This window comes from Crassostrea angulata, chromosome 1 (assembly GCF_025612915.1).
Source record: "Crassostrea angulata isolate pt1a10 chromosome 1, ASM2561291v2, whole genome shotgun sequence".
Taxonomy (NCBI): domain Eukaryota; kingdom Metazoa; phylum Mollusca; class Bivalvia; order Ostreida; family Ostreidae; genus Magallana; species Magallana angulata.
This window is the reverse complement of record NC_069111.1, coordinates 56,355,382-56,383,107: the sequence shown is the minus strand read 5'-3', so window position 1 is coordinate 56,383,107 and position 27,726 is coordinate 56,355,382. Positions and strand designations below refer to the sequence as shown.

The 27,726-nt window shown below is 36.4% G+C and overlaps 3 protein-coding genes across 3 annotated transcripts in view; 2 read left to right on the top strand and 1 right to left on the bottom strand.

Moving 5' to 3' along the window:
- The window catches only part of LOC128158285 (uncharacterized), a 31,483-nt gene extending 21,293 nt beyond the window's left edge, over positions 1 to 10,190 (top strand). The window contains exons 5-8 of the mRNA XM_052821052.1: positions 2,010 to 2,136; positions 3,337 to 3,633; positions 6,496 to 6,636; positions 8,666 to 10,190. Of these exons, the coding sequence (XP_052677012.1) occupies positions 2,010 to 2,136; positions 3,337 to 3,633; positions 6,496 to 6,636; positions 8,666 to 9,516 (1,416 nt within the window). The 3' untranslated portion in view covers positions 9,517 to 10,190. The remainder of the gene's footprint in view (positions 1 to 2,009; positions 2,137 to 3,336; positions 3,634 to 6,495; positions 6,637 to 8,665) is intronic.
- Positions 1 to 27,726, bottom strand: part of LOC128158262 (leucine-rich repeat and IQ domain-containing protein 1-like) — a 152,174-nt gene that overhangs the window by 52,499 nt on the left and 71,949 nt on the right. The gene's annotated exons all lie outside the window — the stretch shown is intronic.
- Positions 13,793 to 21,170, top strand: LOC128158254 (uncharacterized). Its single transcript, XM_052821014.1, has 2 exons — positions 13,793 to 13,945; positions 14,331 to 21,170. The coding sequence occupies exon 2, from the start codon at positions 14,425 to 14,427 to the stop codon at positions 20,389 to 20,391; it is 5,967 nt and encodes a 1,988-aa protein (XP_052676974.1). The 5' UTR covers positions 13,793 to 13,945; positions 14,331 to 14,424; the 3' UTR covers positions 20,392 to 21,170.

Below are 27,726 nucleotides of genomic sequence, written 5' to 3'. Positions count from 1 at the left end.
AAGTTTAGCCCCATTCAAACTTTCAATTTGCTTTGTGTAGTTTATAAAACTGCAAATTATTTTAACTATCAACGAGTTCTGACTTCATCCTGAAAGACTTTGATTCCACCACCAGTAAGCATCCTTATTCACTATTTTCAATCCCTAATCACGAGGCTTGTGTTTGTGTTATAAACATCAACAACTGTTCCTTGTTCGAGTCAATTCAAACTAACGTGCATTCGCAACTTTGTGTATGTCAACAAACTTGATAATTCAAGTCTTCTGATCAGTATTTCCATTTAATCAAATGAATAAGCTCTAAGAAAAATTATTTAGAGCTAAAAAATCATTTCAAGGTTTATTTCAGTGATACTTTACATTAAAACAGTTAGAATTATCTCAGAAATGACGTACTAAATTGTATTGCGCAAGGTCACAATAGCCGCATAACACAACGTTGCATCATCGTTTTTAATCTTTGAAAAAAAAAACAATTCGGGTCACACAAGGGACTGTCTCAATAGCTTCAAAATATAAATCAAAATGTATGAGATAAATAGAACATCTATGATTGTGTGATTTTATATTTGCTTTATCCAACTCGTTGAAATGGTTATATTCGCTCGGCAAGCCTCGCGAATATATACACCATTTCAACTCGTTGGATAAAGCAAATATAAAACCACACAATATAGATATCCTCTATATATATATATATATATATATATATATATATATATATATATATATAAAACTCTTTTTAAGGAGGTAAAAACAATCTCAAAATGGCCACGACCCTCTTCATTGCATTCAATTATTTGTATACAACAGAGATGTAATATTATCAAAACCGATTTGGTTGGACTTTTCCTATAGCGTCACGATCATTTCTGTCAGCTACGTCATGCATAAATTATACACGCCGCCGTTGTGAAAACTTTCTGATTGGTTAACTCCTTTTTAGGCGGAGTAATCAGTACAAGCTTACGCAATGCCAGAGCTGAAGGATTTCTCAGAACAGTTCATTCCCCCCAATATTATTCATTCAAAATCGACTATCCCCTATGTTTAAATTCTGTGCAAAACTCTCTCTCAAACTCTCTCTCTCTCTCTCTCTCTCTCTCTCTCTCTCTCTCTCTCTCTCTCTCTCTCACCTTTCGATCGGCAATCGACAGTCAATAAAAGAACTGAACGATGGTGTGAAAAAACGAGACGGAAGTGGAGAGTGCAAGGGGGTTTGTACATGTGCGTCTTCATTAGGCAAGTGTCCAAATTCGTTTCTCTTCTGTTGCCCTATAACTTTCGGTGTAAATATATATACTAAAATATCCACAAACCATTTACTGCAGATTTCTTTATTTTACCTGTCTCTGAACCCCCGATCACCAGCTCCATACATGAACACTGGTTTGTTTACATACATAAAAAATACAGTTCTTGATCAGCTTGATCCGATTACGGTTAAAGGTTGTTTAATAGGAGAAAGTTTGGGGCAAGTAAAATACAATTATTAACAGTAGTAAACTAAAAATATAAATGAAGAATTATTTGCACAAAATGTGGTATGGTATGATGTAAATCTTTTTCAAAAATAGCGTTATTTTTATACGCGGCAAATTGCAGTAAAGTTTTTTTGTACATGTAAGTATTGTATGCACTGTAGCTTTATATTTTCTAACCCAAAAGTTATACATAGAGCTACAGCTATATATGTTATGTACCGTATGTATTGTTTTATCACAAGTGTACACTTTCGAAAAATAGCCCATTTTCGACAGTCACGAGTACCCATGTGAATTTTTCATTCTCTGATATGTTGTTGTTCTGTCCGTGCATAATTTAGTCTTAGTTAACCAGCAGCCAATCAGCGGTAAGCTGAATCCACCAATAAACAAATTGTGGTTAAGGTGCGGGTATTGTTTATGTATGACGTAGCTGAAAGAGTTGAACGCGACGCGATTGGAAAAGTCCAACCAAATCGGTTTTAGTAATATATGGTTTTTGCAAAACTTCTTTATTTTCTGTAGAATGCAACTTCCTGTTCCTGCGCGCAGATGAACGACGGCACTTCTTCTTCCGGATGTGACAACACAGATTGTGGAGCAGTAGGCACGTGTGGTGGAGAGACCGCGACAACGGTGTACAGAACAGGAAGTACGGGCTTATTTCATTGCTTCGTTATGACTAAAAGAATTTGATATTGTACTAGCTTTATTGTACTATTGAATAAATATGTGGCATTTCTACAAAAATATATATACAATTATAAAGTTACTTTATATCATCTACTTAGATCTATCATCAGTCAAAATTATATAACCAACTTATCTTTAATGGGTGTGTAAAATTTATATTTCTGAAGTTAAACACACGTTTTTTCAGCTACAGCTGTATCTTTAACTTACACACATGTATAAACTCATCCCATACCGACTTCTAATCAATGAAGTATGAATGGTTTTGCATAAAACTTCAATCCTCTGATATTCTGATTATTGACGTTCGTTTTACATATGTAATAAAAATATCAAGTGCTCATTTAATATCGGTACTTTATGAACACGAGAAACCGGGAATTTTTACTCACCATTTCGTCCTATGTATTGAGTTAGGCGAAAATGTATGTTTTTGAACTTAGTTAAACCTGCTTGGTCCGATTTTTTTGTAATTACAGTATAAACATTTTTGTCATACAAATCATTTATCTTAGAAAGTTATGGACTTTCTCCTATTTACACCAGCAGAATCAGTCTCTTTTCAAAGTTAGAAACATTCAAAGTAAATAAAAATAATTTCTCTTTGGGCAAACGAAAAAACAAACCAAAATGCATCACGGGAATGTTTCGAAAAGGAAACCGCTTGGTTTCGTCCCCCGAATGATTGGGGTCATTCAACCCGCTTGCTATACATAGATTGTAAAGAAAGCAGACTTTAGAAATATTAGCGAAGAAAACGTACCCATTTGTCTGATCATTTCGACGATGTCAAATTCGTAATACAACCATACCCGTCTCGTCATCAGGGGTGAAATTTCACATGAGGCGAAATAACGCGGTACCTTTTAATGTCGTTTGTTTTTGTTATCAAATTTTGTACGTATTTTTCTTCATTGAAATTTGGCAAAATTGACGGGTAAAAGTACTGCAATGTGTATTATTATACATATACTAAGCATAGCCATTGTTTAAAAGCGTGCATAAAAATTCATATAAAATCGGACCAAGCAGCTTTAAAAAAAGTAGCTCTCTGTGAAATTTCGAGTGAACAGGCCTGATTTTATTTTATGACCATACAACTCGAATTTCCTCGTAAACCTTCATGTATATATCTGCAGTCATCATTAACCTTATTCAGGAAGAAAAGTGGCGATAACAACAATAGACTATACGGAGGAGGATCTAACAGCTCATGGCCTCAATATAAGCGGGATGTCAGAGCTAGAATTCAGGGTCCTCGCGTGTAAGGATGCGCACGTGCGACTGATGTATGACCGAGCTAACTACACCCATAAATTCATTGAGGTAGTGTTTGGTCACAGTCAAAACAAATACATTGGAATCCGCGACAGGAAGCATGGTGTCGTCGTGGGCGACTTGGCCTTCTATGCCGGTTCTTATCTTGACTGCTTCAATTGGAAGTTCTTCCGAGTTTGTAAGTATGGCTTCTTTTGTTGCTGATATATTGCATTCCACTTTAAAAAGCGACTGGATGGTCTGTATAAAGTATATACTAGTACTTTAGTACTTTTTATGGATAGTTTGATGGCAATCCAGCTTCTCTAACTTGCATGTTTGATTTACACAGCATTTCAGAATCCGGCGTATCAGCGTGGTAGCTATGATAACTGATCCTATCCTATGGAAGTTGTTAGATCAAATTTTGTTACAATGTTTAGTCGGTTGATGTAAGCCGTTGTTTTAATATATATCATTGTAATATGGATTTATCTCATACGTGAAGTGTATACATGTACTTTGCTTTACTTATCAAACTTCTTTATAAATTACTTCCGGTCCGAGCAATTTTTTACACAGCCCCTTGCTTCATCGCTTCAGTGACCTATTTTTGAAGATTTTCCTGTACATATATTCCACATCACGTTTCATACCACCAAAAATTGATATGAATGAATTTTGTCGAATTATAAATATGAAGGTATAAAACACATAAATGTGTAATGAATAAAAGTGCAAATCACGTTAGTTATGGAGTTCATCTGAATCGACGCAATGAAAACAGAACGCTTTGGTTGTATTTCCATACAGAACTTACCGAAATAATGTTTCCCAAGATTTTTTATTTTATTTCACCACCAGTCAGCATCCTTTTTCAATATTTTAAACTTCGAATCATAAGACTATGTGTGTTTTTAAAACATCAACAACTATTCCTCGTTCTATTCAATATAAACTTACGAGCATTCGCAACTTTGTGTATGTCAACAACCTTGACAAGTCAAGTCTTCAGTATTTTCATTTAATTAAGCGATTAAGCTCTAGGAAAAGAAATTAGAGATGAAAAATTATTTTAAGATCGATCCGAGAGAAACTTTACAGTAGAACGGCTACATTTATCTCCGAAATGACGTACCAATTTGTAATGCACGAGATCACAATAACCGCAAACACTATGTTGCATCATCAATTAATCTGAAAAAATTCTTGGTATTGAAGGGGCTGTCTCAAAAGCTTCATATAAAATATAAATGAAGTTGTATGAGATAAATAGAACATCTATAATTGTGTGATTTTATATTTGCTTTATCCAACTTGTTAAAATGGTTATATTCGCTCGGCAAGCCTCGCGTATGTACACCATTTCAACCATCTTCCCAAGTCAAGGGTTTCTGATCCGATCCGCTCTACATAAACCCTAGACCTTGAATTGGGAAGATGTAGAGCGGATCGGATCAGAAACCCTTGACTGGAGAAGGTGCATTTCAACTCGTTGGATAAAGCAAATATAAAATCACGTGCACACAATATAGATATCATCTATATATAATATATTTCATCATCATTCGCTGAACACCAAATTTCTGTGAGTCGATATCCGAAAACTTTAGATTCAGACGAACGTCGTCCAAGATATCGTCGAGTCATTAATGAGCCTAGCCTTAAATTGCGATTGACAGAACAAATCGTTGAATCCATTGTTTAATTATGTCGTGATCAATACTTGATGTTTGTTTTAAGATTCGTTGATCCAGCATACTTTCTTTCTTCGACGTTAAACATTTGTAAATTGATATTAACAATTGCAATGGATTTGGACTAAAGTTTCTTAAGGGCATTGTTTGAAAAAGTTATTGGCTTTTACTGCAAATTATGTAGATGAATTATTAAGGGTTTAATTATATTACACAGCTTTTGACTGGGGATCACGGGCAACAAATGATTTCGTGACCTGAGGACAGAGATTAAGGCCATGGCCGAAGGCAAGGGGCAACATTTCTGTTCGAAGGACCAACAACTTATATTCTTTCAAAATCCCATTTTTGTCATATCTTCACAATAGATACAAGTGTAGTTTAATGCAGCAACCAGTCTTTATGTATGCCGTGCTTTTAGCTACAGGTCTGTAGCCCCCGGACTGAAAAAAAAAATTGGAAGGACGACCTGAGAGCTACTGTGACTTCTATAATGAATAAACCTTCAATTTACGACGCACAAAAATGGGCTATAGTTTTGGACAGATAAATCTGATGTTTCTAACACATTCTGTATAAAGAGTTGATTTCAAAAAGTTCCTAAGACATTTTACTTCAGATATCCCTTCTTAACTTGCCTCTGATATTCTTTTTAACACCATCACCAGCCCCGTAAAGTAAAGTAAAGTAAAGTAAAGTAAAGTAAAGTAGTGCAATTTGCATGTAAACATTGCGACTCTCGATGTCGACGTGAATTTAATATACTTCATATTCCGAGGTCGGTAGATGTTCCGGAGACGTCTGGGACAAGTATAAAGAGACGATATCATTAGTAAATTACTCTCAGAATTTTATGACATTATTTTTCACGGAGTTCCATGGAATTGGGTGTAAATAAGGTTACTCAGTCCAAAAACTATGGAAGGCACTGTAGCTCCCACGTCGTCCATCCGAATTTTTGCAGACCGGGAGCTACAGACCTGCAGCTGCAACTAGCCGCGCACTGCACTTCAACTATTTTCATTTCGCTGGGAACATGGGGGAATGGACGAACATTACTTAGCTGTGACGGTTCAATAATTGTTTTGGGCGGAATATTTGATAGGCAAACGGCTGAATTTGCTATATAGACCGATTGAATTATCATTCATTATGTTGACAGAAATATATAGGTGCCTAATTGAGAATAGTACGTTCTAGAGGTATTAAAACTTACTTGTGTAATTATTATGTATTATTTAAATTATAACCATTCTTTACTTTTTTCGTTTTGGTATCATTGAGTAAGCCATCCTCTTTAAAAATGAAATATGTTACCTTAGAAATAGTTATACTGACACTCAATACTTTTATTCAATTTTCAGCTTGGGAAAATGGCACCATTTCAATATTTATTGGTGACGAAAACAAATGGTACTCTTACGACACGGGAATCGTGTTCGACGTGAATTACCTGGTGATATCTGCCTATGGTGGTACTCAGTGCTGCTGGCAAATGTTTGCAGGTATTCATAAAAATCTCATATTTATTGTTATGACTCAAAAATAACAATGCAATATCAATTTGCATTTCACTGCCTTACTACAGTATATGATGTGTTTACATACATATTACTTACCTATGGTAATGACACAAATGCAGTCGTAAAATACAATCTCCTATTTAGAATATTTTGTTGAAAATTTACTTCCCAATTGCATTATATATTATTTGTTTTCCCTCGGACTGAAATGTCACACTTTCATTGGTTTAAACATAGCACGTGATTGCCTCATATATCTCTATATTTGTTCGGTGAGAAATAATATTAGGCAATATGGCCGTTACTGGCCGACGCTTCGCTTACTCATTTCGACATTTCATAGTATTTAATACATAAACCGCAAGTTCTTAGAGTATTTGGAGTAGTTGCCCTTTGACATTCTTTAAAAATAAGAGTAATTGCCCTTAGAATATTGACGTCACATTGTTTTGTCTGGAGCAGAACAAAATGGCAGCGTCAAAATTTGCTCAAATCTCTGCAGAGAAAGGGAGAAAACATTTAAAATTGAATAGCAACAAAATATTGCAAGTAAACATGGGTGAAGCAAAGGTTTTTAAAGAGTATTTGAAAGGTGAGATTGAAAATTTTGAAGAGTTTAAATGAGTTAAATTGAACGAAATGTTAGGCATCTTGAACCTGGCTTTGCGTAGATGATTGCTATTTGTGAACAAATATGTCGCTTGATAGTCCTCGGGAAAAACAAAACACTTATTAGGTTAGTTACTGACTCACTACGGAAATATATTGGGTTGATCAATCTCATAGATGGCTCGGCTTCGCCTCGCCATCTATGAGATTGATCAACCCAATATATTTCCGTAGTGAGTCAGTAACTAACCAAATAAGTAATAATATAATAAAGCACCACCTTCATATAATAAAGCACCACCTTCATATAATAAAGTACCATCTTCATATAAAAAAGCACCATCTTCATATAATAAAGCACCATTTTCACATGAAATAACCACATAAGGCAGCTATGGCGTTCCATAAAAACTTATATGGAGAGATATAAAAACAGTTTTAGTGGTTTCTTCCCCCCCCCCCAGTTTTAGTGGTTCCTTACCCCCAGTTTTAGTGGTTCCTAACCCCAGTTTTAATGGTTCCTTCCCCCCAGTTTTAGTTGTTCCGTCCCCCAGTTTTAGTGGGTCCTTCCCCCCAATTTTAGTGGTTCCTCACTCCCAGTTTTAGTGGTGCCTTACCCCCAGTTTTAATGGTTCCTTCCCCCCAGTTTTAGTTGTTCCGTCCCCCAGTTTTAGTGGTTCCTTACCCCTAGTTTTAGTGGTTCCTAACCCCAGTTTTAGTGGTGCCTTACCCCCAGTTTTAGTGGTGCCTTATCCCCAGTTTAAAGAAAATATATTTTATGAACATTAACTGCCAGGTGCTAAACTTTTTTCCCTTATGTATAGTGGGTCATTTGTTCAAGGTTTTTTCTTTTATTTCAACATTGAGTACAGACCACCTGTATAAAATCTCATTCTTTGAAATAGAAATAGAACTCTCTTTAAAAAACTTAGTACGCTTGCACGTATCTTTTTTATTCATTTCAAGTATTGATCTATTATAAGCGCTTAAAATCAATATGATTGCTAAAACGAATTTTGAAAGACAATCAATTTTTTTTCAATTTCTTACTCGTCCTACTATTGGTATTTCATATTTAATCGCCCGCCATCACCAAGGCTTTACCTATAGTACATTAAAAATTTAAATGTCATTAGTTTCTTTTTCACGAAGACATTCTAATTTCGCTGTACCTATGTATTTTGAAATCTATAAATCATATTTGAGTCAAGTTTTTACAAACATGATCATACAGTAAATCTATAAATCATATTTGAGTCAAGTTTTTACAAACATGATTATACCCTAATAATTCAGTCAAAGTTAAATATAAAATACACAAACACCTCCTGTTAAGAGAAGCTAGTGTAGCATCAGCAAACCTGGCGTTTTAAACTTAATTTCCCGTGTTTGCTTCTTGTAGATATAATTAAGGATGACACGTGTCCCCCGCTCACCATGACAACAGCGGTGGTCCCGGTTACCACGGCACCCATTCTTGTCTGCGAGTGTCCATGTGGTCTCTCCAACATCTCGGATGAAGCCCTCCAAGAGAAAATTGACGAACTCAAAAGAACACTGACAGTTGACGTCAAGACGACGTCACAATACGAACGAAAGTTCGTCTGCGCAGACGACCCACGTCCGTCTGCTAAAGGGGTGGGGATCATATTTGGTCCCGTGCTGTTGTCTCTAGTGGTAGGACTTGTAGTGTTAGCAGACTTTCCTAATTTAGTCAGATCGGCCATACAGTTTAAAAAGGTCATCCGGAAGTTGCAAAAACAGAGAAATAAAGATAAATACAAGAAGAATGATAATAAGGATTCCACAGATAATTCCACAAATAATGATGACAAGAAGGAGGAAAATGACAATGAAAAAGGAAACCTAAACAACACAAATACCACCCCTGACATAAAAAACAATGCGAAACCAGCACCAACAACAGCTTGGGCAGAGAAGCCCGAGCCACCTTCTCTCAATCAAGAGGCAGATCAAAACATAGACAACTCATCTAATCCGAAAAAGACTGTTCCTAAGCGTGGGCAAAATAAGTTTCCAAATACACGAAGAATTCTCAAAGCAGGAGGCAATCCGCCATCAAAATTATCACCTCCCCCGAACAACCAAAAAGCCGAGGAATGTAACGAAGTTGATGAAGCGAAAAAGAAAGTGGGGAACGGTGTCAAAAAGCCGCCCGCCAATAATTTGTTAAGGAGGAACGTCAGGAAAAACAACAACGTGTCCAAAACTCTCAGCATCAGTGAAACCTGAAATATATGGAAGCAAGAGAGAGAGAGAGAGAGAAAGAGAGAGAGAGAGAGAGAGAGAGAGAGAGAGAGAGAGAGAGAGAGAGAGAGAGAGAGAGAGTTTGTTTACATGTGACTTTTCCTTTGAAGATTTTTCTGCACAAGAGCTCGCAATCGGTTGTCGGATAATGAAGTTCTGATAGTGAAGTGCCGTTCTTATGATCATCACCATTATTAAACAAGTTTTGCATTTTTAATTTTTTTGGACATTTTTTAGCAATAAAAGTTAATTGCCTAAGAGTAAGAAACTTCCATGTGTGTAATAAATCCTCAAACACTTCAATGTTTAGAATCTACCATAACATTTAGATATGTAATTGGGTTTCTGAGATTAATATACACGACGGAAGATGCAATTGGGGCTTTATAAGATATTCCTAGGCAATCCTCGGTAATGTATAAAGTATCTGGAAAACTATACAGATGAAGGAGTTACCTCCCGTTGTACACTCACTTGGCAACTATCCAAAATAATCAAACTGGACCAATATGACAATCTTAGACATGTGGTTGCACCATTTCAATTTTCATATAATATTTTTATAGTTTTATTGTATGACATTACATGCAAGACAACCAGTAAAATGTCACTCGGCGGAGATTGTCAAATATAAATAAAAGTTATTTGCCACTTATAAATCTTTTCACAGAATTTAGCATCGATTTTGCAATTAAAATGTTATGTCTCTCGCGAAAGTACGATAGGAAAAATTGATGTTATTACCCGCCAACACAAATTGATGTTATTACCCGCCAAAACAGATTCTGGTAGATTGGTGCTTAATGTCAATCAAATATGATATTCAATAAAATAAAAATCCGGAATGGAAATATTTCAATGTACATGATAAAAACACACAATGTTTGGGACATCATCTATTAAGACAAATTAACGAAACACAATAGATATTCTGTTAAAGAATTCACAAGTGTACAGGTTTTGAAATCGGTTATCGTTTAAAGTAATCGACATATTTTTTTAATTTACACATTGATTTTCACAAACACATAATTTGTTTTAAAATTGTTTCATTGCGTGGCGTTGTTTGTTCTCTTGTTTACGTTTCAAAAAGAAAAATTGCCCTTAAGTATTTAAAAATTGAATTTTTCACCTTTGAAATATGAATTATTTTCACTTTGAAGTGTTGACAAACATATGATACAAAACGCATTACTCCGTTCTAGTTTTAAACAACTTATAGACGGTCACCTGTTTTGTTTTTTAAATACTATCTTAAAAATCTTGTTAAGAATAGGTGAAAATTACCATTAAAAATATGAAAGGGCTTTTTGTACAGTAACCAATCAACAAATGTGATTACTGTTCGGTTAGCTACATTGATACACTCACGTCTTCATTGAACTATATTTTATTTATCGTGAAGTCGTGTGTCTTTTTTATCATCACTGAAGAGAAATGTTTGAAGTTGATATGTCTGGAAGCATAATAAGGATATCTTTTTCGATTAAGGAGCGACTTAACTATTCGTCAAGCCATCCAAACAATCTCTCTCTCTCTCTCTCTCTCTCTCTCTGTCTCTCTCTCTCTCTCTAATATATACATGATCAATAAATAATACAACAAATGAGACAGCTCCGATGGCCTGACATTATCAGTCTGATTTGACCTGATTAAGATAAAAAAAAAATTATTTAAATTCAAATTAAAAAAAACCCAACAAGGAAAGAAGTCTTTTAGATGACAACATTATGGTCGATAAAAATCAAATATGATATAAAATAAACAAAAGAAACAGGAAAACTTTTTCCTTGCTTTGCGGGTATATTTACGTTACTGTACCCCGATGTCAGTGTGTCGTTTGACCGGTTAAGGTACAATGACACTTTCATACGTCATCAGCTAATAACTTTTACAAAGTCAGTGCCCTATATATACACGTACATTTAGGTCAGTAATATTTACATATTTCTATTGATGTTTGAGTGAAAGAGAATACTAGTATACTATTTACGTATAACAAGTGATACTTATCGGTTTGCCAAGGGGCGTCACACTTTATACTTTGAAAGTTTCCCACTTATTGCCCTTTTGCTAAAACAACGCTTTTTACGGATGCATTTTTTATCCAATAGTTGTAGAAAAGATGAAGTACTTTTTTTTTAAATCTATGATAATCATATACTCGTATAAGATACCTGTAAATATTTACATTGTTTACATGTGTAAGTCTTTAAATATTACCAATTTTTTTCAATTAGAATACGCTAAAAATATGAATGGGAAACCCAAGAAAACATATTGAATATTTAATAGAGTAAGATTGCCACCGTAGGGCTATAGAAGCATTGAGTATTAAGGTGATCAGACCGTATAGTTGGTGCCATGCATGGCTCGGCTTGAATGGCTGTCTTTGTCTTCATAATGACAATATTGGCGAGACAACTTAACTTCCTAGTACACCCGACCCAAGGCCAACATTAATAGTCAATATCTCATTACATGGCTATATTATTACCAGGATTCGCACCAAAGGATTGCATCATACTGCTTTCCTTTCAAAGTACCTGGATATTTCTGGTCTATCATCAAAACGTCAAAGTACGTCAATTGATCTGCTACGATTCACTTATCAAAACAAAATATGAAAGTCAGACAGATGAACAGACGGACGAACGATTAAACCGACAAACAAGATTATAAACAATGTAATCAAAGATTGTAAACATGGAACGGCATTTAATATGGACCATACTGATATGCAAAAAATTGTAATTATTGAATTGCTGGAAGGAGGCTGGCTGATTAAGATGAGTTCACCCCGGAAGATATACTGCACTTCACCGTGAAATAGAAACCAACAATCATTCATGAATGAGCAGTGACATAATTATAGTTGGTGCTAAATTACTGTATTGTATTTCGTGTATTTCATTATTTGTTTTGAAACCGAAAATCGGACGTTTTTAATGTACACCTCAGTTGACACTTACATCACAGCAAGCACCTGCTCCTGCCATCTAAAATAGTATCGCTGTCATTTAGGGTGCTTGTATGCTCTTGAATCAAGGAGTTACATGTATGCTTTTAAGGCTTTAGAGATAAAATAGATAACCTTTATTTCAACCTTCCACCCCAAAAAATAAATTTTTTAAAAATCAGCTCGCTTCAGAGCCAATCAGAACGCTTGGCAGAAGAAGTAATAGAATAGATTGGTGTTATGTTTCATAAGTCTAGTTCTGAGACCTTCGAACGATTGCACATTAAGAGAGCAATAAATCTATAAATGAAACCATGGCTCGCTGGGGAATCAACATTTGTAGGTGTCAGGATGTCGTAGAACTTCTCACACCATGCATATAGGAAAATGTAATTATATATTATAATATTATTCAGCAAACCTAAAACCTAATACAAAACCTTTAAATCTCTGTCAGAAAAATACGTTATTTGTCGCACAGATCATATATATCGGCTATATTTTGAGTTAACTCAATTTTCATTTGTTTCAAGGCTGCCTCAAAACAAATTATATACATCATAAATAAGACTTCTAAAAAAAACCCTTGAACTGCTTTAAAACAAGGTTATCCTCAAAATTTCGTTCCGAAGCACTCATATAAAAAAAAATCAAATCTACTTATACGGGCCACCACGAATTGAAATGATTCCACAGCGTTTACACTGACCTTAAAGAGACTCGGACACGATTTTAGATAGAAATTTTCTTTTTAGAAATTTTATGTTTAAATTGTTTTTCTTGCTCATTTTGAATGATTGACCAAACATTGAATGTAAGAAGTCAAGTGAAAAGAGAGATGCAGAGGTAAGAAATCATTGTTATGTAAACAAAGCTCGAGTCTTATATTTGTTTACAATTTTAAATTTTGAACTCTAATCGTGTCCAAGTCCCTATAACTGGGCTACAGTTCCTGTAGTGTGTACTGATTTGACCCGATGTGCTATGTAGACAGTGTCTATCCATCCGGCCAGCGATTAGACTGTTCCGGTGTGATGTACGATTTCTTGAATTGAAACAATGGCGTGAATTCTAGTTTTCCAACAAATCGCTTAAGTATAGAGCTGTGGATGGCTGGTACTTGGGGTCCTTTGATCTGAACTCTATCTGTCAACCACAGACTTAGTGGCCACTTGCAGATGAAGAGCCGATGTCCATCCTCTAAGTGCCGATTGGATGAATGAAACCGCTAGATATCCCAGCTATTGTTTCGATGTTGCTGCAGCTTTTATCTTCAATAATATTAAGATTTAGTTGTGTTGTTACTTGTTTTGATAATTTTTCAATTTTATCCGGTTTGAGATTGTTTAGGTTTATCTAATATCCGGAGGGATATTTTTATAATGAGAAAGGCTTCGCGCCATACATCATGGTTTTCTGTTAACCGACTAAACAGGGCTTGGATGTTTATAAACTGTAAGTGTCATGTCTTTACATTGCTAATAGTGTCGAATAATTATGTTACATTTTAAGTGCATCAGTTATTTTTACATGTCACATCATATTTACAGCAGAAATAGAGATTTGTGTATTGGCAGGACGTTAGCATTAAGTAAAACATAGATTGGACTATCTCATTATTTCTCTTACGTGATTTTATTGCATATATTTTATAATTTGCTGTCTCGATAACTTACCAGAACCATCTAGTAGTAAATTTGACATGTTATGATTGTTAGATTTTACAGCTTACATTATGTACATGAGTCACACTCGTTTTTTCTAAATTTGGCATAATGTGAAATGTGGATTGTCATGTTGATGTCTGTACATGTACTTATAAATGTTGTAACTTTTGTAGTTTCTCACCCTCTCCGAGGAGGCAATAAAACAACTCAAGTCTGAAGCTTGTTACTGCACAGTGAGAAAAGTTTGGTACTACACATTCATACGCCATGGATATCGGTACATGCAGTCTACCAGATCGACATCTACGATCAGTGAGGACGCTTACTCAACAAGCCCTAATGCTGTTCGAGGACAAAGTAGAGAAATATAATGACAGACTCCGAGATGTAAGAAGAGACATTGAAACGGTGATTCTAGAATTTGAAGATGTCCGTCCAACGGAGGAAAATGTTCTACGAGCTATGAAGTCTGACCTTACCCACTTTGCTAATCAGTACAACAGTCTGTCCAATGAATATGTGTCATACTTAAAAGGAACAAGAACAGCAGCTAGCTTAAGGGAAGAGGCCTCACACAGGCTAGTTGCATCATCAGTTCGTGGTAAAGTTGACTACATGATAACTGAGATTGAAAGTAGACTTACGGATAATGTGCCATCCTACACACAATTTGCAGAAAGTAACGGTCAAACTGAAGGATTACCACTCCGTGTTAAAGAAGAAGTGGTGAGGAACTTGAGTTATTCTTCTCTCAACAAAGAATCATCTGTAGGAAAGCGTAGGCATAGCGTCACATCTCAAGTCCCCTCAACAACTGGCTCAAACCTCAGCACTATCATCCAACGCCAAGCAGCTAAAGTGGGCCTGCAAACCGCAAAATTGGACCTGAAGTTTGCAGAAGAGGAAGCGGAGCTCCTAAGGAAGCAAGCAGCCATCGAAGCAGAGCGAAAGATTCTGGAAAGTCGCAAAGCAGTTGCTGTAGCCCAGACTACATTTGAAGCATTAGAAACACTCGCTAATGACACAGAAAAAGGAGAAATCCTCGAAGAGTGTGCAGAGAAGGAGCAGTGTCAACAAGACACCTTAGAACGGACAAAACAGTACGTACGTAACTTGAAAGAAAATCGGGAAGACCAGGTTAGTGTTTCGTCCATAAGAAGCTTCAAGAACTTTTGTAACCCAAAACATTCCACACCGTGTGAGAAGAATCAGGATCTTACATCCAATCTGAACCCATCAGCCAAGCCATTCTCCCCATATGGGTTCGATCACCTCACGAAATATATTGCCAAAAAGGACCTGATATCTTCACGTTTTTCTACTTATGATGATAATCCAACCCACTACTCATCATGGAAAGCGACATTCCAAAACATAGTCACAGAAGTACAGGCATCACCTCTAGAGCATCTTGATTTGCTCGTCAGATGGCTGGGACCAGATTCCACCAAGCAAGTACAAAGCATCCGCTCAGCGAACGTACAGGACCCAGAAAAGGCATTAAAACTTGCATGGGAACGCCTTGACACACGTTTTGGAAGTCCAGAAATAATTCAACACACACTTCAACAAAGGATCTTAGATTTTCCAAAACTTCAAAATCACCAGAGGAAAGAATTCTTTGATCTAGCAGATCTTGCAACTGAAATTGAAGGAATCAAGAGTGATGATCAGAACGCAATCACACTAGCCTATTTTGACTCTTCCTACGGTGTAAACAAACTTGTGTCTAAACTGCCATTCAATCTACAAGAAAAATGGACTCATAAAGCAAGTGACTATAAATTGCACCATAACGGACAGTTTCCACCATTTACTTACTTCACTTCTTTCCTTCAAAATCTTGCAAAAATGAAAAATGACCCAGGATTTGTATACGAGTCAGATAATCAGAAGCAAACACAGAGAAGTGGTGGACGAAGTGTATACCAAAGAAACCCCCCTCCAAGAAATGTGTCAACTAGAAAGACAGAAGTAGCTGTGTGTCAGTCAGATGTGACAATCTGTCCATTGCATGGAAAAAACCACTCCCTAAATGAATGCAGAGCCTTTCGACAGAAACCTCTAGAAGAAAGGATGAAGTTCATTCGCATGAAACAGATTTGTTTTAAGTGTTGTGCAGACCAGCGTCACCTTGCCAAAAACTGCAAATCCAAGGTACAATGCAGCATCTGTAATGCTTATTCACATCCCACAGCATTACACCCCAACTTGATCCAGGATGAAGGGGAGTCGAGCGCTTCCAAGGTATCAACATCCTGTACACAGATATGTGGAACTACCCGTTCCACCAACAGATCATGCGCCAAGATACTGAAGGTTCGTGTACACCCTAAAAACAAACCGGAGGAAGTTCGGATTGTTTATGCCATAGTGGATGATCAGAGTAATCAAACTCTGGCAACTTCTACACTCTTTGACTTTTTCCATGAAAGAGGCCCAGAACATAACTACATTTTAGTGTCATGTGCCGGGAAGAAACCTGTATTTGGTCGACAAGGTGTAGGATATATTGTGCAATCTATGGACAAGACTTGCTCATTTGAACTTCCTACCCTTCTGGAATGTGATGAAATTCCAAACAACAGGGATGAAATTCCGACCCCCCAGATAGCACGTCAATTCACTCACCTGCAAGATATTGCGTCTTGTATACCACGGATAGACAACAAAGTGCAGATAGAACTGTTGATCGGCAGAGATCTTTTGGAGGTCCACCACGTGATGGAACAGAAAATAGGAAAAGTTTCCTTACCATTTGCACAGAAGCTTCCACTAGGATGGGTTATACTTGGCAGAGTATGCTTAAATAACACTCATGTCTCAGAAGTCGTTAACACAAACAAGACCTTTGTACTCTCAAACGGAAGGCCTACCCTTTTTGAGCCTTGTGAAAATCAGCTATTTGTAGTCAGCAGTGTTTTCCAGAAAACAGAACACGATGAAAAACTTGGACCATCCATAGACGATAAAAAGTTCATTGAAATTATGAATTCTTCCTTCAAGAAAGATGCAGATGGGCGATGGACTGCACCCCTGCCCTTTAAGGAGAATAGACCCACTCTACCCAATAACAAAACTCAAGCCCTTAAACGAGCTCTGATGTTAGACAACAGCTTTCGACGTAACCCAACGAAGCATCGTCATGCTCAAGATTTCATGCAGAAAATCTTTGACCACGGGCATGCCGAGATAGCACCACCGATTTCAATGAATTCTGAATGCTGGTACCTACCATTGTTTGGGGTATACCACCCTAAAAAGCCTGACTCCATACGTATGGTCTTCGATTCTTCGGCCAGGCATGAGGGATTAGCATTGAATGATGTTCTGTTCAAGGGGCCAGACCTAACCAACAATCTCTTAGGAGTTCTTCTGCGGTTCCGCAAGGATGAGATAGCCATCACTGGAGACATAGAGCAGATGTTCTATAATTTCAAGGTTACAGAGAAAGACAGAGACTTTTTGAGATTCCTTTGGCACCCTGATGGTGATCTTGATACACCACTCAAGGAATACAGAATGACTGTACACGTATTTGGAAATACACCTTCTCCCTCGATTGCGACGTACGGACTACACAAGGCTGTTCAACATGCAGACACAGATGTACAAGATTTTGTCAACAGGAACTTTTATGTTGACGACGGTCTGACGAGCTGTACCAGTGAAGAGGAGGCCGTCAGTCTGATGAGAAGAACACAACAGGCGCTTAGCATAGGAGGACGACTTCGACTGCATAAGATTGCTTCCAACTCAAAAGCCGTTTTGCAGCAGTTTGTTAATGATGATCTCTCCAAAGACCTGAAACACCTTGATTTCGGATGTGACACACTACCAGTCCAGAGAAGTCTAGGAGTTTCCTGGGACACTGAAACCGATTCTATCATATTCCAAGTCTCAAAGGACCTGAAACCCTTTACCCGCAGAGGGGTACTGTCGACAATCAACAGTCTGTTTGACCCGATAGGATTCACGGCTCCTGTCACATTGCAAGGAAAGCTTTTTCTTCGGGAGGTAATGTCAACAGTAAAACAAGTAGGTTGGGATGAACCACTTCAAGAAAACTTCCTCATCCGTTGGGAAAACTGGGTAAACTCGCTTCAGTGTTTAGAGGACATCAGAATTCCCCGCATGTATGGCAAGACCTCAGTGACTTCAGCAGACGATGTCAGTGTCCATATCTTCTGCGATGCTTCAAAAGAAGCCATTGCAGCCGTAGCCTATCTTAGAGTCAGTACAGGCAATGTTACAGATGTAGGATTTTTAGTGGGAAAGGCAAAGGTGGCTCCGACACACGGTCACACCATTCCCCGTTTGGAGTTATGCGCGGGAGTCCTTGCTACTGAATTAGCAGAAACTGTAAAAGAAGAATTGGACATTGCAAAGAGTGCATTCCGCTTTTATTCAGACAGCAGAGTAGTTCTAGGCTACATCTCAGCTGAGGCGAGACGATTTCATGTCTATGTGTGCAATCGTGTGAGTCGCATAAGATCCTTTTGTGGACCTGAGCAGTGGGGCTACATATCTACTGAATCCAACCCAGCTGATATCGCCACCAGAAGTTTTAAGACTTCCAGTCTTCCGCATAGTGTATGGCTACAAGGACCAGAATTTCTTGTCAATGAATATGTTCATGTGAACGAGTATTTCCCTGTAGTCGAGGCGGATGACGATGTAGAGATCAGGAAAGAAGTTGTGAACCTGAAGACTGAGACATCAGATCCTCCAGAAAAAGTATTATCCTTGACTGCCAGATTTACGAAATTCTCATCTTGGAATAGTCTCAAGAGAGCTATCACAAACTTAAGGAAGATTGCTGTGCGCTTCCAAAGAGAAAAACAAAATCATCACTTACCTGTAGAGCAGTTCATCATAAAGGAAGTACAACATGAAGTGTATCAAGAAGAGGTGCAATCAATCATGAAGGGGAGTAAACCACCTAAAAACAGCTCACTTCTTCCCCTTAACCCTGTCTTAGATCCAAATGGAATCCTTCGAGTTGGAGGACGGCTGCAGCACATCTCCACTAATCGACCATATGAAGATGATCATCATCCAATCATCATACCCAAAGGCCATCATATTGCACTTCTCCTAGTACGTCATTTTCACAGTAACATACAACATCAAGGACGTCACTTAACAGAATGTGCTATACGAGCAGCTGGCTTTTGGCTTGTGGGTGGAAAGCGACTAATCATTTCTGTGCTTAGAAGTTGCGTCACATGCAAGAAACTTAGAGGCAGCTTTGGCTGGACAAAAATGGCAGACTTACCTAGAGACCGTTTAGAGACCGGGCCACCATTCACATTTGTTGGCATCGACACCTTTGGACCCTGGCCTATTGTTTACAGGAAGACCAGAGGCATGCAAAGAAACCATAACCGCTGGGCCATTCTATTCACATGCATGGTGTCCAGAGCTGTCCACGTCGAACTCATTGAGGAGTTAAGCAGTCCTTCCTTCATCAATGCTCTTCGCAGATTTATGGCCATTCGTGGACCTGTTAAACAATTCAGGTCGGACAGAGGCACCAATTTTGTTGGTGGTGTGAAAGAGCTAGAGTTGGATGCCCAATTTATTGAGAAGGGCCCTGTAGCCAATTACTTGAAGAATAACAGAATTTCTTGGATCTTCAACCCACCCCATGCCTCGCACTTCGGAGGAGTTTGGGAACGTATGATTGGTTGTTGTAGACGGATCCTGGATGCCTTGTTACTACAAAACAAACATGATCTAACACATGAAGTCCTCTCAACGTTTATGCTTGAAGTTTGTGCCATTCTAAATGCACGACCTTTAGTGCCAGTATCAACGGACCCAGATAAACCAGAGGTATTATCACCTTGTCAGCTGCTTACTCAAAAGAATCCTTTGGATGATTTTGACCTACCGAGCTGCGACCAGAAAGATGCTATCAAAAACCAGTGGAAGAGAGTACAGTATCTTGCCGACAACTTTTGGACCCGCTGGCGCTCGGAGTATCTTCACCTTCTTCAGACCCGACCAAAATGGGAATCGCCAGGAATCCACTTCAATAAAGGTGACATTGTGCTTCTGAAAGACAGTGAATCCCCCAGAAACCATTGGCCGATGGGAGTAATCGAAGAGGCCTTCAAAAGCGAAGATGAACTCGTTCGCAAGGTCAAAGTGCGGGTAATGCGAGGGGATACGTCCACTTCCTATGTTCGTCCGATCACCCAACTTGTGAAGCTCCTGGAGGTTAAGTGAGTGTGCCACCGAAATATGACAACGTTTGTATTCGTGTGTGGGATCGGATTTATTGTATTATGTACTTTTACATGATATCGGTACCAGTTTAGTATCAGAATATTTTGTCAAATTTGATTATATTTTCACATATTGATATAGTTTGCTTAAATGTTGATTTCTAGTCAAAATCAGAAGGGGAGTGTGTTGTTACTTGTTTTGATAATTTTTCAATTTTATCCGGTTTGAGATTGTTTAGGTTTATCTAATATCCGGAGGGATATTTTTATAATGAGAAAGGCTTCGCGCCATACATCATGGTTTTCTGTTAACCGACTAAACAGGGCTTGGATGTTTATAAACTGTAAGTGTCATGTCTTTACATTGCTAATAGTGTCGAATAATTATGTTACATTTTAAGTGCATCAGTTATTTTTACATGTCACATCATATTTACAGCAGAAATAGAGATTTGTGTATTGGCAGGACGTTAGCATTAAGTAAAACATAGATTGGACTATCTCATTATTTCTCTTACGTGATTTTATTGCATATATTTTATAATTTGCTGTCTCGATAACTTACCAGAACCATCTAGTAGTAAATTTGACATGTTATGATTGTTAGATTTTACAGCTTACATTATGTACATGAGTCACACTCGTTTTTTCTAAATTTGGCATAATGTGAAATGTGGATTGTCATGTTGATGTCTGTACATGTACTTATAAATGTTGTAACTTTTGTAGTTTCTCACCCTCTCCGAGGAGGCAATAAAACAACTCAAGTCTGAAGCTTGTTACTGCACATTAGTATTGTAAATTCAACCTTCAGCAAAGATAATAAATCTTTAAACGCCCATGGTCACGATTTTAGTTTTTGATTTTTTTCTTCAAATTTCTTTGTTTAAAAACTTGTATTTTCTAATAAGTATTCAATATGTAAACAAAAACAGGGCCTGGGTCTTGCATTTGTTTACATAACAATTTACTGTGTGCTCTGTTTCTCGCTTATAACTTGACGAACGACGCTCAAATTTTTGGTTGACTATAAGAAAAACTTCAATTTAGCATTTTAGAACTCAAAATTAGGAAAATAAAATTTGAAAAAAATTCAGCTCAGTTTGAGAGTATGCCCTCCAATGGTCATTTATCATTATTATGATATTTTGTTCTGATGGCTGATTTGAAGAAACTTTTCTGACGTTTCTGATGAAATCGTGAACAAAGGGCCAAGACAGCACAAAAATTTGCAAGATAGCAAAAATTAATATAAAAAAACTACACGCGAAAAAACCCATTTAACATAATCTCTAAAAACCTTGTTTTTGTGATACAAGTATAATCCTTTATGCTTTTGTGGATGTCATACAACACACTTTTTGTTTAAAACAATAATTTTGACGAAATTCTTCCTGTAATTAAAGGAACGATTCCAGAAGAGGAAATATTAACACGGGGATTCAGCCAGGTCATTCTATCATTTTATCTTGACAATAACAATAAAAAGCTTTGTTTTGATAACGCCAAGTTCGTACAGTCCATTTAAGGAGGACTCGATGGTCGTCGCCAATTTTAGATTATAATAACTTCCTGAAGAATAAGAGTTCTGTAAGAAGATATAAGAGAATGATAAAATATTTGGAGTTTTTCTATAATAAATGTTAGTTTATGGATAAAATACCACATGCATAATTTGAAGGCAGATCTGGTTATTGTAATGACCACCCAGCCTCTGTAATCAACGTCCATCAGAGATAAATCGTTCTACAGACATCCACATCTTGGTCGAGGACCGTATATGGCTGACCTCGCACGGTTACTAAGCACTATGAAGGTCAGACATAGAAGTCTACCCAAACACAGTTCCTAGATTCCTATGTGCTTTATTCATACTCGAATATTCTAGTGACACAAATATGTAGCAGGGACGCTATCCTTGACCTACAAAAAAAGTCGCAACTTTCTACAGTGTACCTTTACTCTGTATTTATCACAGTTGATTTAAATCTGGGAACTGCACTAGAGCACGCCTCCACGCTGGAGTAACTATCTTTATAAATCATATTTGTGTCCCAGACAACGATTGTAAATCCTTTATTGGAATTCTGGTTTGGCATTTTCATTAGGACAGGGTTGAGTTACCTTTCTCTGGTAGATAGCAATCGCAAATTTTGAAAACTTTTTGAACAATTATACCTTTTTTGAGAGTCTGTTTCAATGACGCCGGAACTAAATCGTGCGACTTCTATGCATTTGAAAACCTACCCATATCAATGTAAATAATATGTCGTGCGAGACCTCATGGACCTAAGCCAAGGTTCCCAGGAAGTGCAGTGTTTTTGAAGTTTTTTTTTCAATAGCTATTTTACGAAGGCAATTTTGAAAACAAATATCACAGAAATTGCAACAAATAACCCCGTCCTTGACCTCGGATCTTTAACGTACGTAAAAGGAATCTGAAATCTGATATCCAGTGCATAAAAAGAACTTTGGAAAAATATATATTCTTTGATAGAAACAAAAAGTTAACATAAATTAACCTAACAATATTATCATTTATTTTCAATTAGTGGCTAGATTATTCAACAAAATAAATTAAATTCAGAATAAATCAATGATTTCGTGTTACCGTGTCATTTTAACGTTCAGGCACCGTCACCGTGTCATTTTAACGTTCAGGCACCGTCACCGTGTCATGTTAACGTTCAGGCGCCGTCACCGTGTCATTTTAACGTTCAGGCACCGTCACCGTGTCATGTTAACGTTCAGGCCCCGTCACCGTGTCATTTTAACGTTCAGACCCCGTCACCGTGTCATGTTAACGTTCAGACACCGTCACCGTGTCATTTTAACGTTCAGACACCGTCACCGTGTCATTTTAACGTTCAGGCACCGTCACCGTGTCATTTTAACGTTCAGACACCGTCATCGTGTCATGTTTACGTTCAGGCACCGTCACCGTGTCATGTTAACGTTCAGGCGCCGTCACCGTGTCATTTTAACGTTCAGGCCCCGTCACCGTGTCATGTTAACGTTCAGGCCCCGTCACCGTGTCATGTTAACGTTCAGGCCCCGTCACCGTGTCATGTTAACGTTCAGACACCGTCACCGTGTCATTTTAGGGAAGGAGTCTTTTTTTTATCAAACATACTTCTTATAATAAGAAATGCATGAAATTTTGACACAGTCAAAAGGATCATATTACTTAATGATTCTATCAGTTTAATTAAATTTGACCTTTTTGTTTTCGGATTAAGGTCAGGTCAAGGTCACTACCTTTTTCCTCAACGTAAAGAGTGATAAAAATAAGTGTAGCTCTTTATAGTTCTGTAGACATTTGTTTAAGATTTGAAGATTCAAATCTTCAATGAAATCATAGAACATGAGAGTGTCTATCAGCTTATACTACTAAATTGGAATAAATATTTATACTAAAATTGATATTGCTTAGCCCGCATTTCCTCTAATTTTCTTAAAGTTAGAAGAAATTTTGATTATTTTTTTTATGCTTCCAATAATAAAATATTTCTAATTTTTATGTATTATGAAGACTTTATATAAAGATATAAATTGACAGAAAAGCTTATATATTGACCGTTTCATAAGAGAGAAAAACTTATTTTAGTGATTTTTTCACAGAAATCAATGTAAAGAATGGGTGCTTTAAAAAGCTTATAAAAATGTTATTTGATAGGCAAATCATATTTTAAAAACATATTCTGAAACCCAAGCATCATATTATTAGTTCACATTAGTAAAAAAAAATCCAACATTATTGTTATTGTTTTTAAAATGACAAAACAGACTCATTATATATATATATATATATATATATATATATATATATATATATATATATATATATATATATATATATATATATATATATAATCTGCTGCAATTCTGAATTGCGCAACATGTGATATTTTCCTACGCCAAAAATATAGTCCTTGTTCCATTCTAAACATTGATTACATTTTTCTATGCCAAGTTGTATGATAGTAAAAAAGAAAGAAAAATATACTATTCTAATTTCCTTTCATCTTGATTTAATGAACAATTAATCAAATTTACGTTTGACAAGTCGAAAACCAGAAAAGACTCCATCCTTAACGTTCCCCCGTTATGTTCAGGTTTCGCCGACTGGATTTCCTGATTTTAAAGTACGTTGCATTGATAGTAAATACTATTGAACTTTTTACTTCCCAGTTCAGGAGATTTACCTGGATTTCCTTGTTCAGCCAATATCAGAACGTCTGACAGAAAATTCTTCCTCTCGGCGCACGAAAAGCGGAAATATTTACATGCTGATGTCGTGCTTCGAGTTTGATTGTTGAGTAAGACTCGAGCTTAAGTAAATATTATGCATGATAATAAAATCACAAGGAGGACGGGGTGTTATAAAGGGGCGGGGCTTTCATTGAATATGCAAAATTATATTTACAGCCGTATGACCTGCGATTTTAATTTCTTATTGGAATTGGTTATTTTAGAATTGTAATTTACTACTTAAAGTGACCAAAAATAGGATTTATGATTTATATGCTTCTGTTAGTCAAATTTTTGTGGGGAAAAGCTATTTCGATGTCCCGATCGAAGCAAAATTTCAGTATTATCGTCCTATTCAAAACTGAACATGTATTTCATATTTATTGCTTTAAGTTATATGAATTATTATCATACATGTAATACCACTTTTTGCTGCATAATGATAATTCTAAAAAGAAAAAAAATACAGCTCATATTGCTTTCATTCAATAACACTGATACTATAAAAAGTATATAATGTATAAATATAGTATTGAAATTAAAATTGCACGTTAAGCAAAAGCAAGGCACTTGGAATATTTTTTTTTAAATATCTTAAATATTTTTTTCCCCTTTATTTTATTGGAATAATTAAAATATATTCTTAAAAATGCATCCAGCTCAGTTGAATGTAAATAACTGGATAGCGGGTTATCAAAGTACGTGTGAATTTTGGATTGCATGATATTTCTTTGTTCTCATCGTTTCAAGTGCATATACGGAACTTCAACTAAAAAAAGTCGGATTTTTAACAGAAGTCATGCTCTGTTTTTCAACATGTTGTTAATGGACGCCTCTGAAGTTTAGTTTTGGTCATCACTTACATGTAAGTGCGCATGCGACATTGGACTACCTATAGCATTTTTTAACACCGCCAATGGCAATAAAAGATCTATGATTTTACATATCTTCGTTTAGTTTTTTCTTTTTCAACTCGTCTTCCATAGTGAAAGGTTTATATTTCCAAATACATTGAAAACACTGACATTGCTGTCAAACAAATTCAGAAACTCTCATTGCCATTGCACCAAAAGTCCTGAAAGATTTTTGAAATTAACTAAGTTAATTAGAGAATGTTGAACTGAAACTTAATATCAATAAATCGTTAAGCATGGGCTCGAAGGTCGTGATAATTTTACGCTATGACCGACATAAAAAGTTCATGGCGTCCTTGTCCGGACCTCACGCCAGGTCAGATAACTCAACCAGGTTCTTGTATTAATTCCAAATATAATTTTTTAATTTCAAAAAGCTTAATTTTACCACTAAATCTATTTTCTGATCTCTGCTCTCCGTCACGACCCAAAGCTCTCTGCATGACCACTGCACGAACATAAAAATAGTTTCGACCTTGGAGATTTAATCCCAGGCTATTCGATTCAGTTTATTTCCTTTCACTTCGGTAATAAGGGAAGTGAAGTTTTTCGATCTCCAAGTAACCATTATCGTTGAGCAAAAAAATTGAAGAAAACCCAAGACGCCTTAAAATTTACCAGGGATTTTTTTTCTACGGAATTCCACATCTTTATATATATAAATAAACAAAAGTGGTTTTCCTATCTCGAGTTTACCCGTTTGAATGTCAAGTTTTTGGATGTTTTTGAGTCTTGGTTTTAATTGCATTGTACAGTAGTATAAAGTGTAGGAAATATTTGAAGAAAAAAAAACCCCAAATATATTATCAATAACAGAATCTTAAAAATTCTCAAACCCATCAGAATGAACAATTAATTGTATGTAAATTATTCGAAATCTATATATGTACATATTCGACCTCCCTTTTTGACATGTGAAAAATCTATTTGTCATTTATTGTAGGAAAGGCGCCACATACGTAGTATAGAACTTGTGCCTAATTCCATTAATTATTTTACAATAAGAATATATTGAAACTGTAAAAAAAAACCCAATGGCGGACTGTTTTTGGATGACACAGAGATTCTATAACAGCTGTTCACTTTAGTGCATTAATTGTGTCTAGCATAATCGTGTCTCATCTCTTATAGTGAATTCATAAGTACATGTATGTGTTTGCTATTTATAACTTTTCCTTTTCACATATACGCCCTTAAAAGTAAAATACTGCAAGAATAAATGTGAAACGATCGCAAGAATATGTATGATATACATGTATCGGGTTAATAAAATTCATTATTTAATCATTGGTTGGATAACAAAGAGCATTGTTATTTTCCTTTAATATTTTTGTTCCATTTTACCATTTTATTGACAGTCAAAATATAACATTGTCTGTTGAGAAATCATAGTTTATGTGATAATAAAGGCTGAAAAACTCATCCCAAAATTCTCAAAAATTATAATAAAAGAAGAGAAAACAATAAATGCTACACGATTAGTACAAATAAAATACTGTCAACCGTGTACAATTAAGGTGCATCGATACATTGTTTAAAAGAATGTGTAATTCTTCATAAAGACAATATTTAAATGATAAAATTAGTGTTGATCGACACTATTGTATACAACTGCTAAATACAAGATTATTTTCGCCCCTTGTAGTTGATCGCCCTTCTCCACCTGCAAACTGTTTGGCTCGCTCGTGAATTCAGGCACGTAGCATCGTTTTTGAAAGTGGGAAGGCCAGACTCATCCAAAAAATCTTTACAAGCAAAAAAAAAAAAAAAAAAAAAAATAAGGGAGGGGGGATTTTGAAATTTTAATTTTACAAAATCTTTAAAATCCTAAACTTCAATTTCACTCCTAATTTTCTTATTTTCATACCATTTTTTTCTTACTCCCAAAAAAGTGGAAGGGGGGGGGGAGTCCATGATAATTCAGTTTTTTATTTGTAAATTAAAAAAAATTAGTTGCTGCGAGAAAAAGTGGGGGGGGGGGGAAGGTCCCCTGGCCCCCCTGATGCTACGTGCCTGTGAATTCGCCCAGACACAGTTGTGTTTAAAGAGAGAAATTTGAGACATTGGAATTCGCGCCGTCTTAAATTGCTGCAAAAAGCAGACAACAAGGGCGAAAGGAATAATAAAACGGACTCGAATATTTCCATATATACATTAATGATAATTATTCA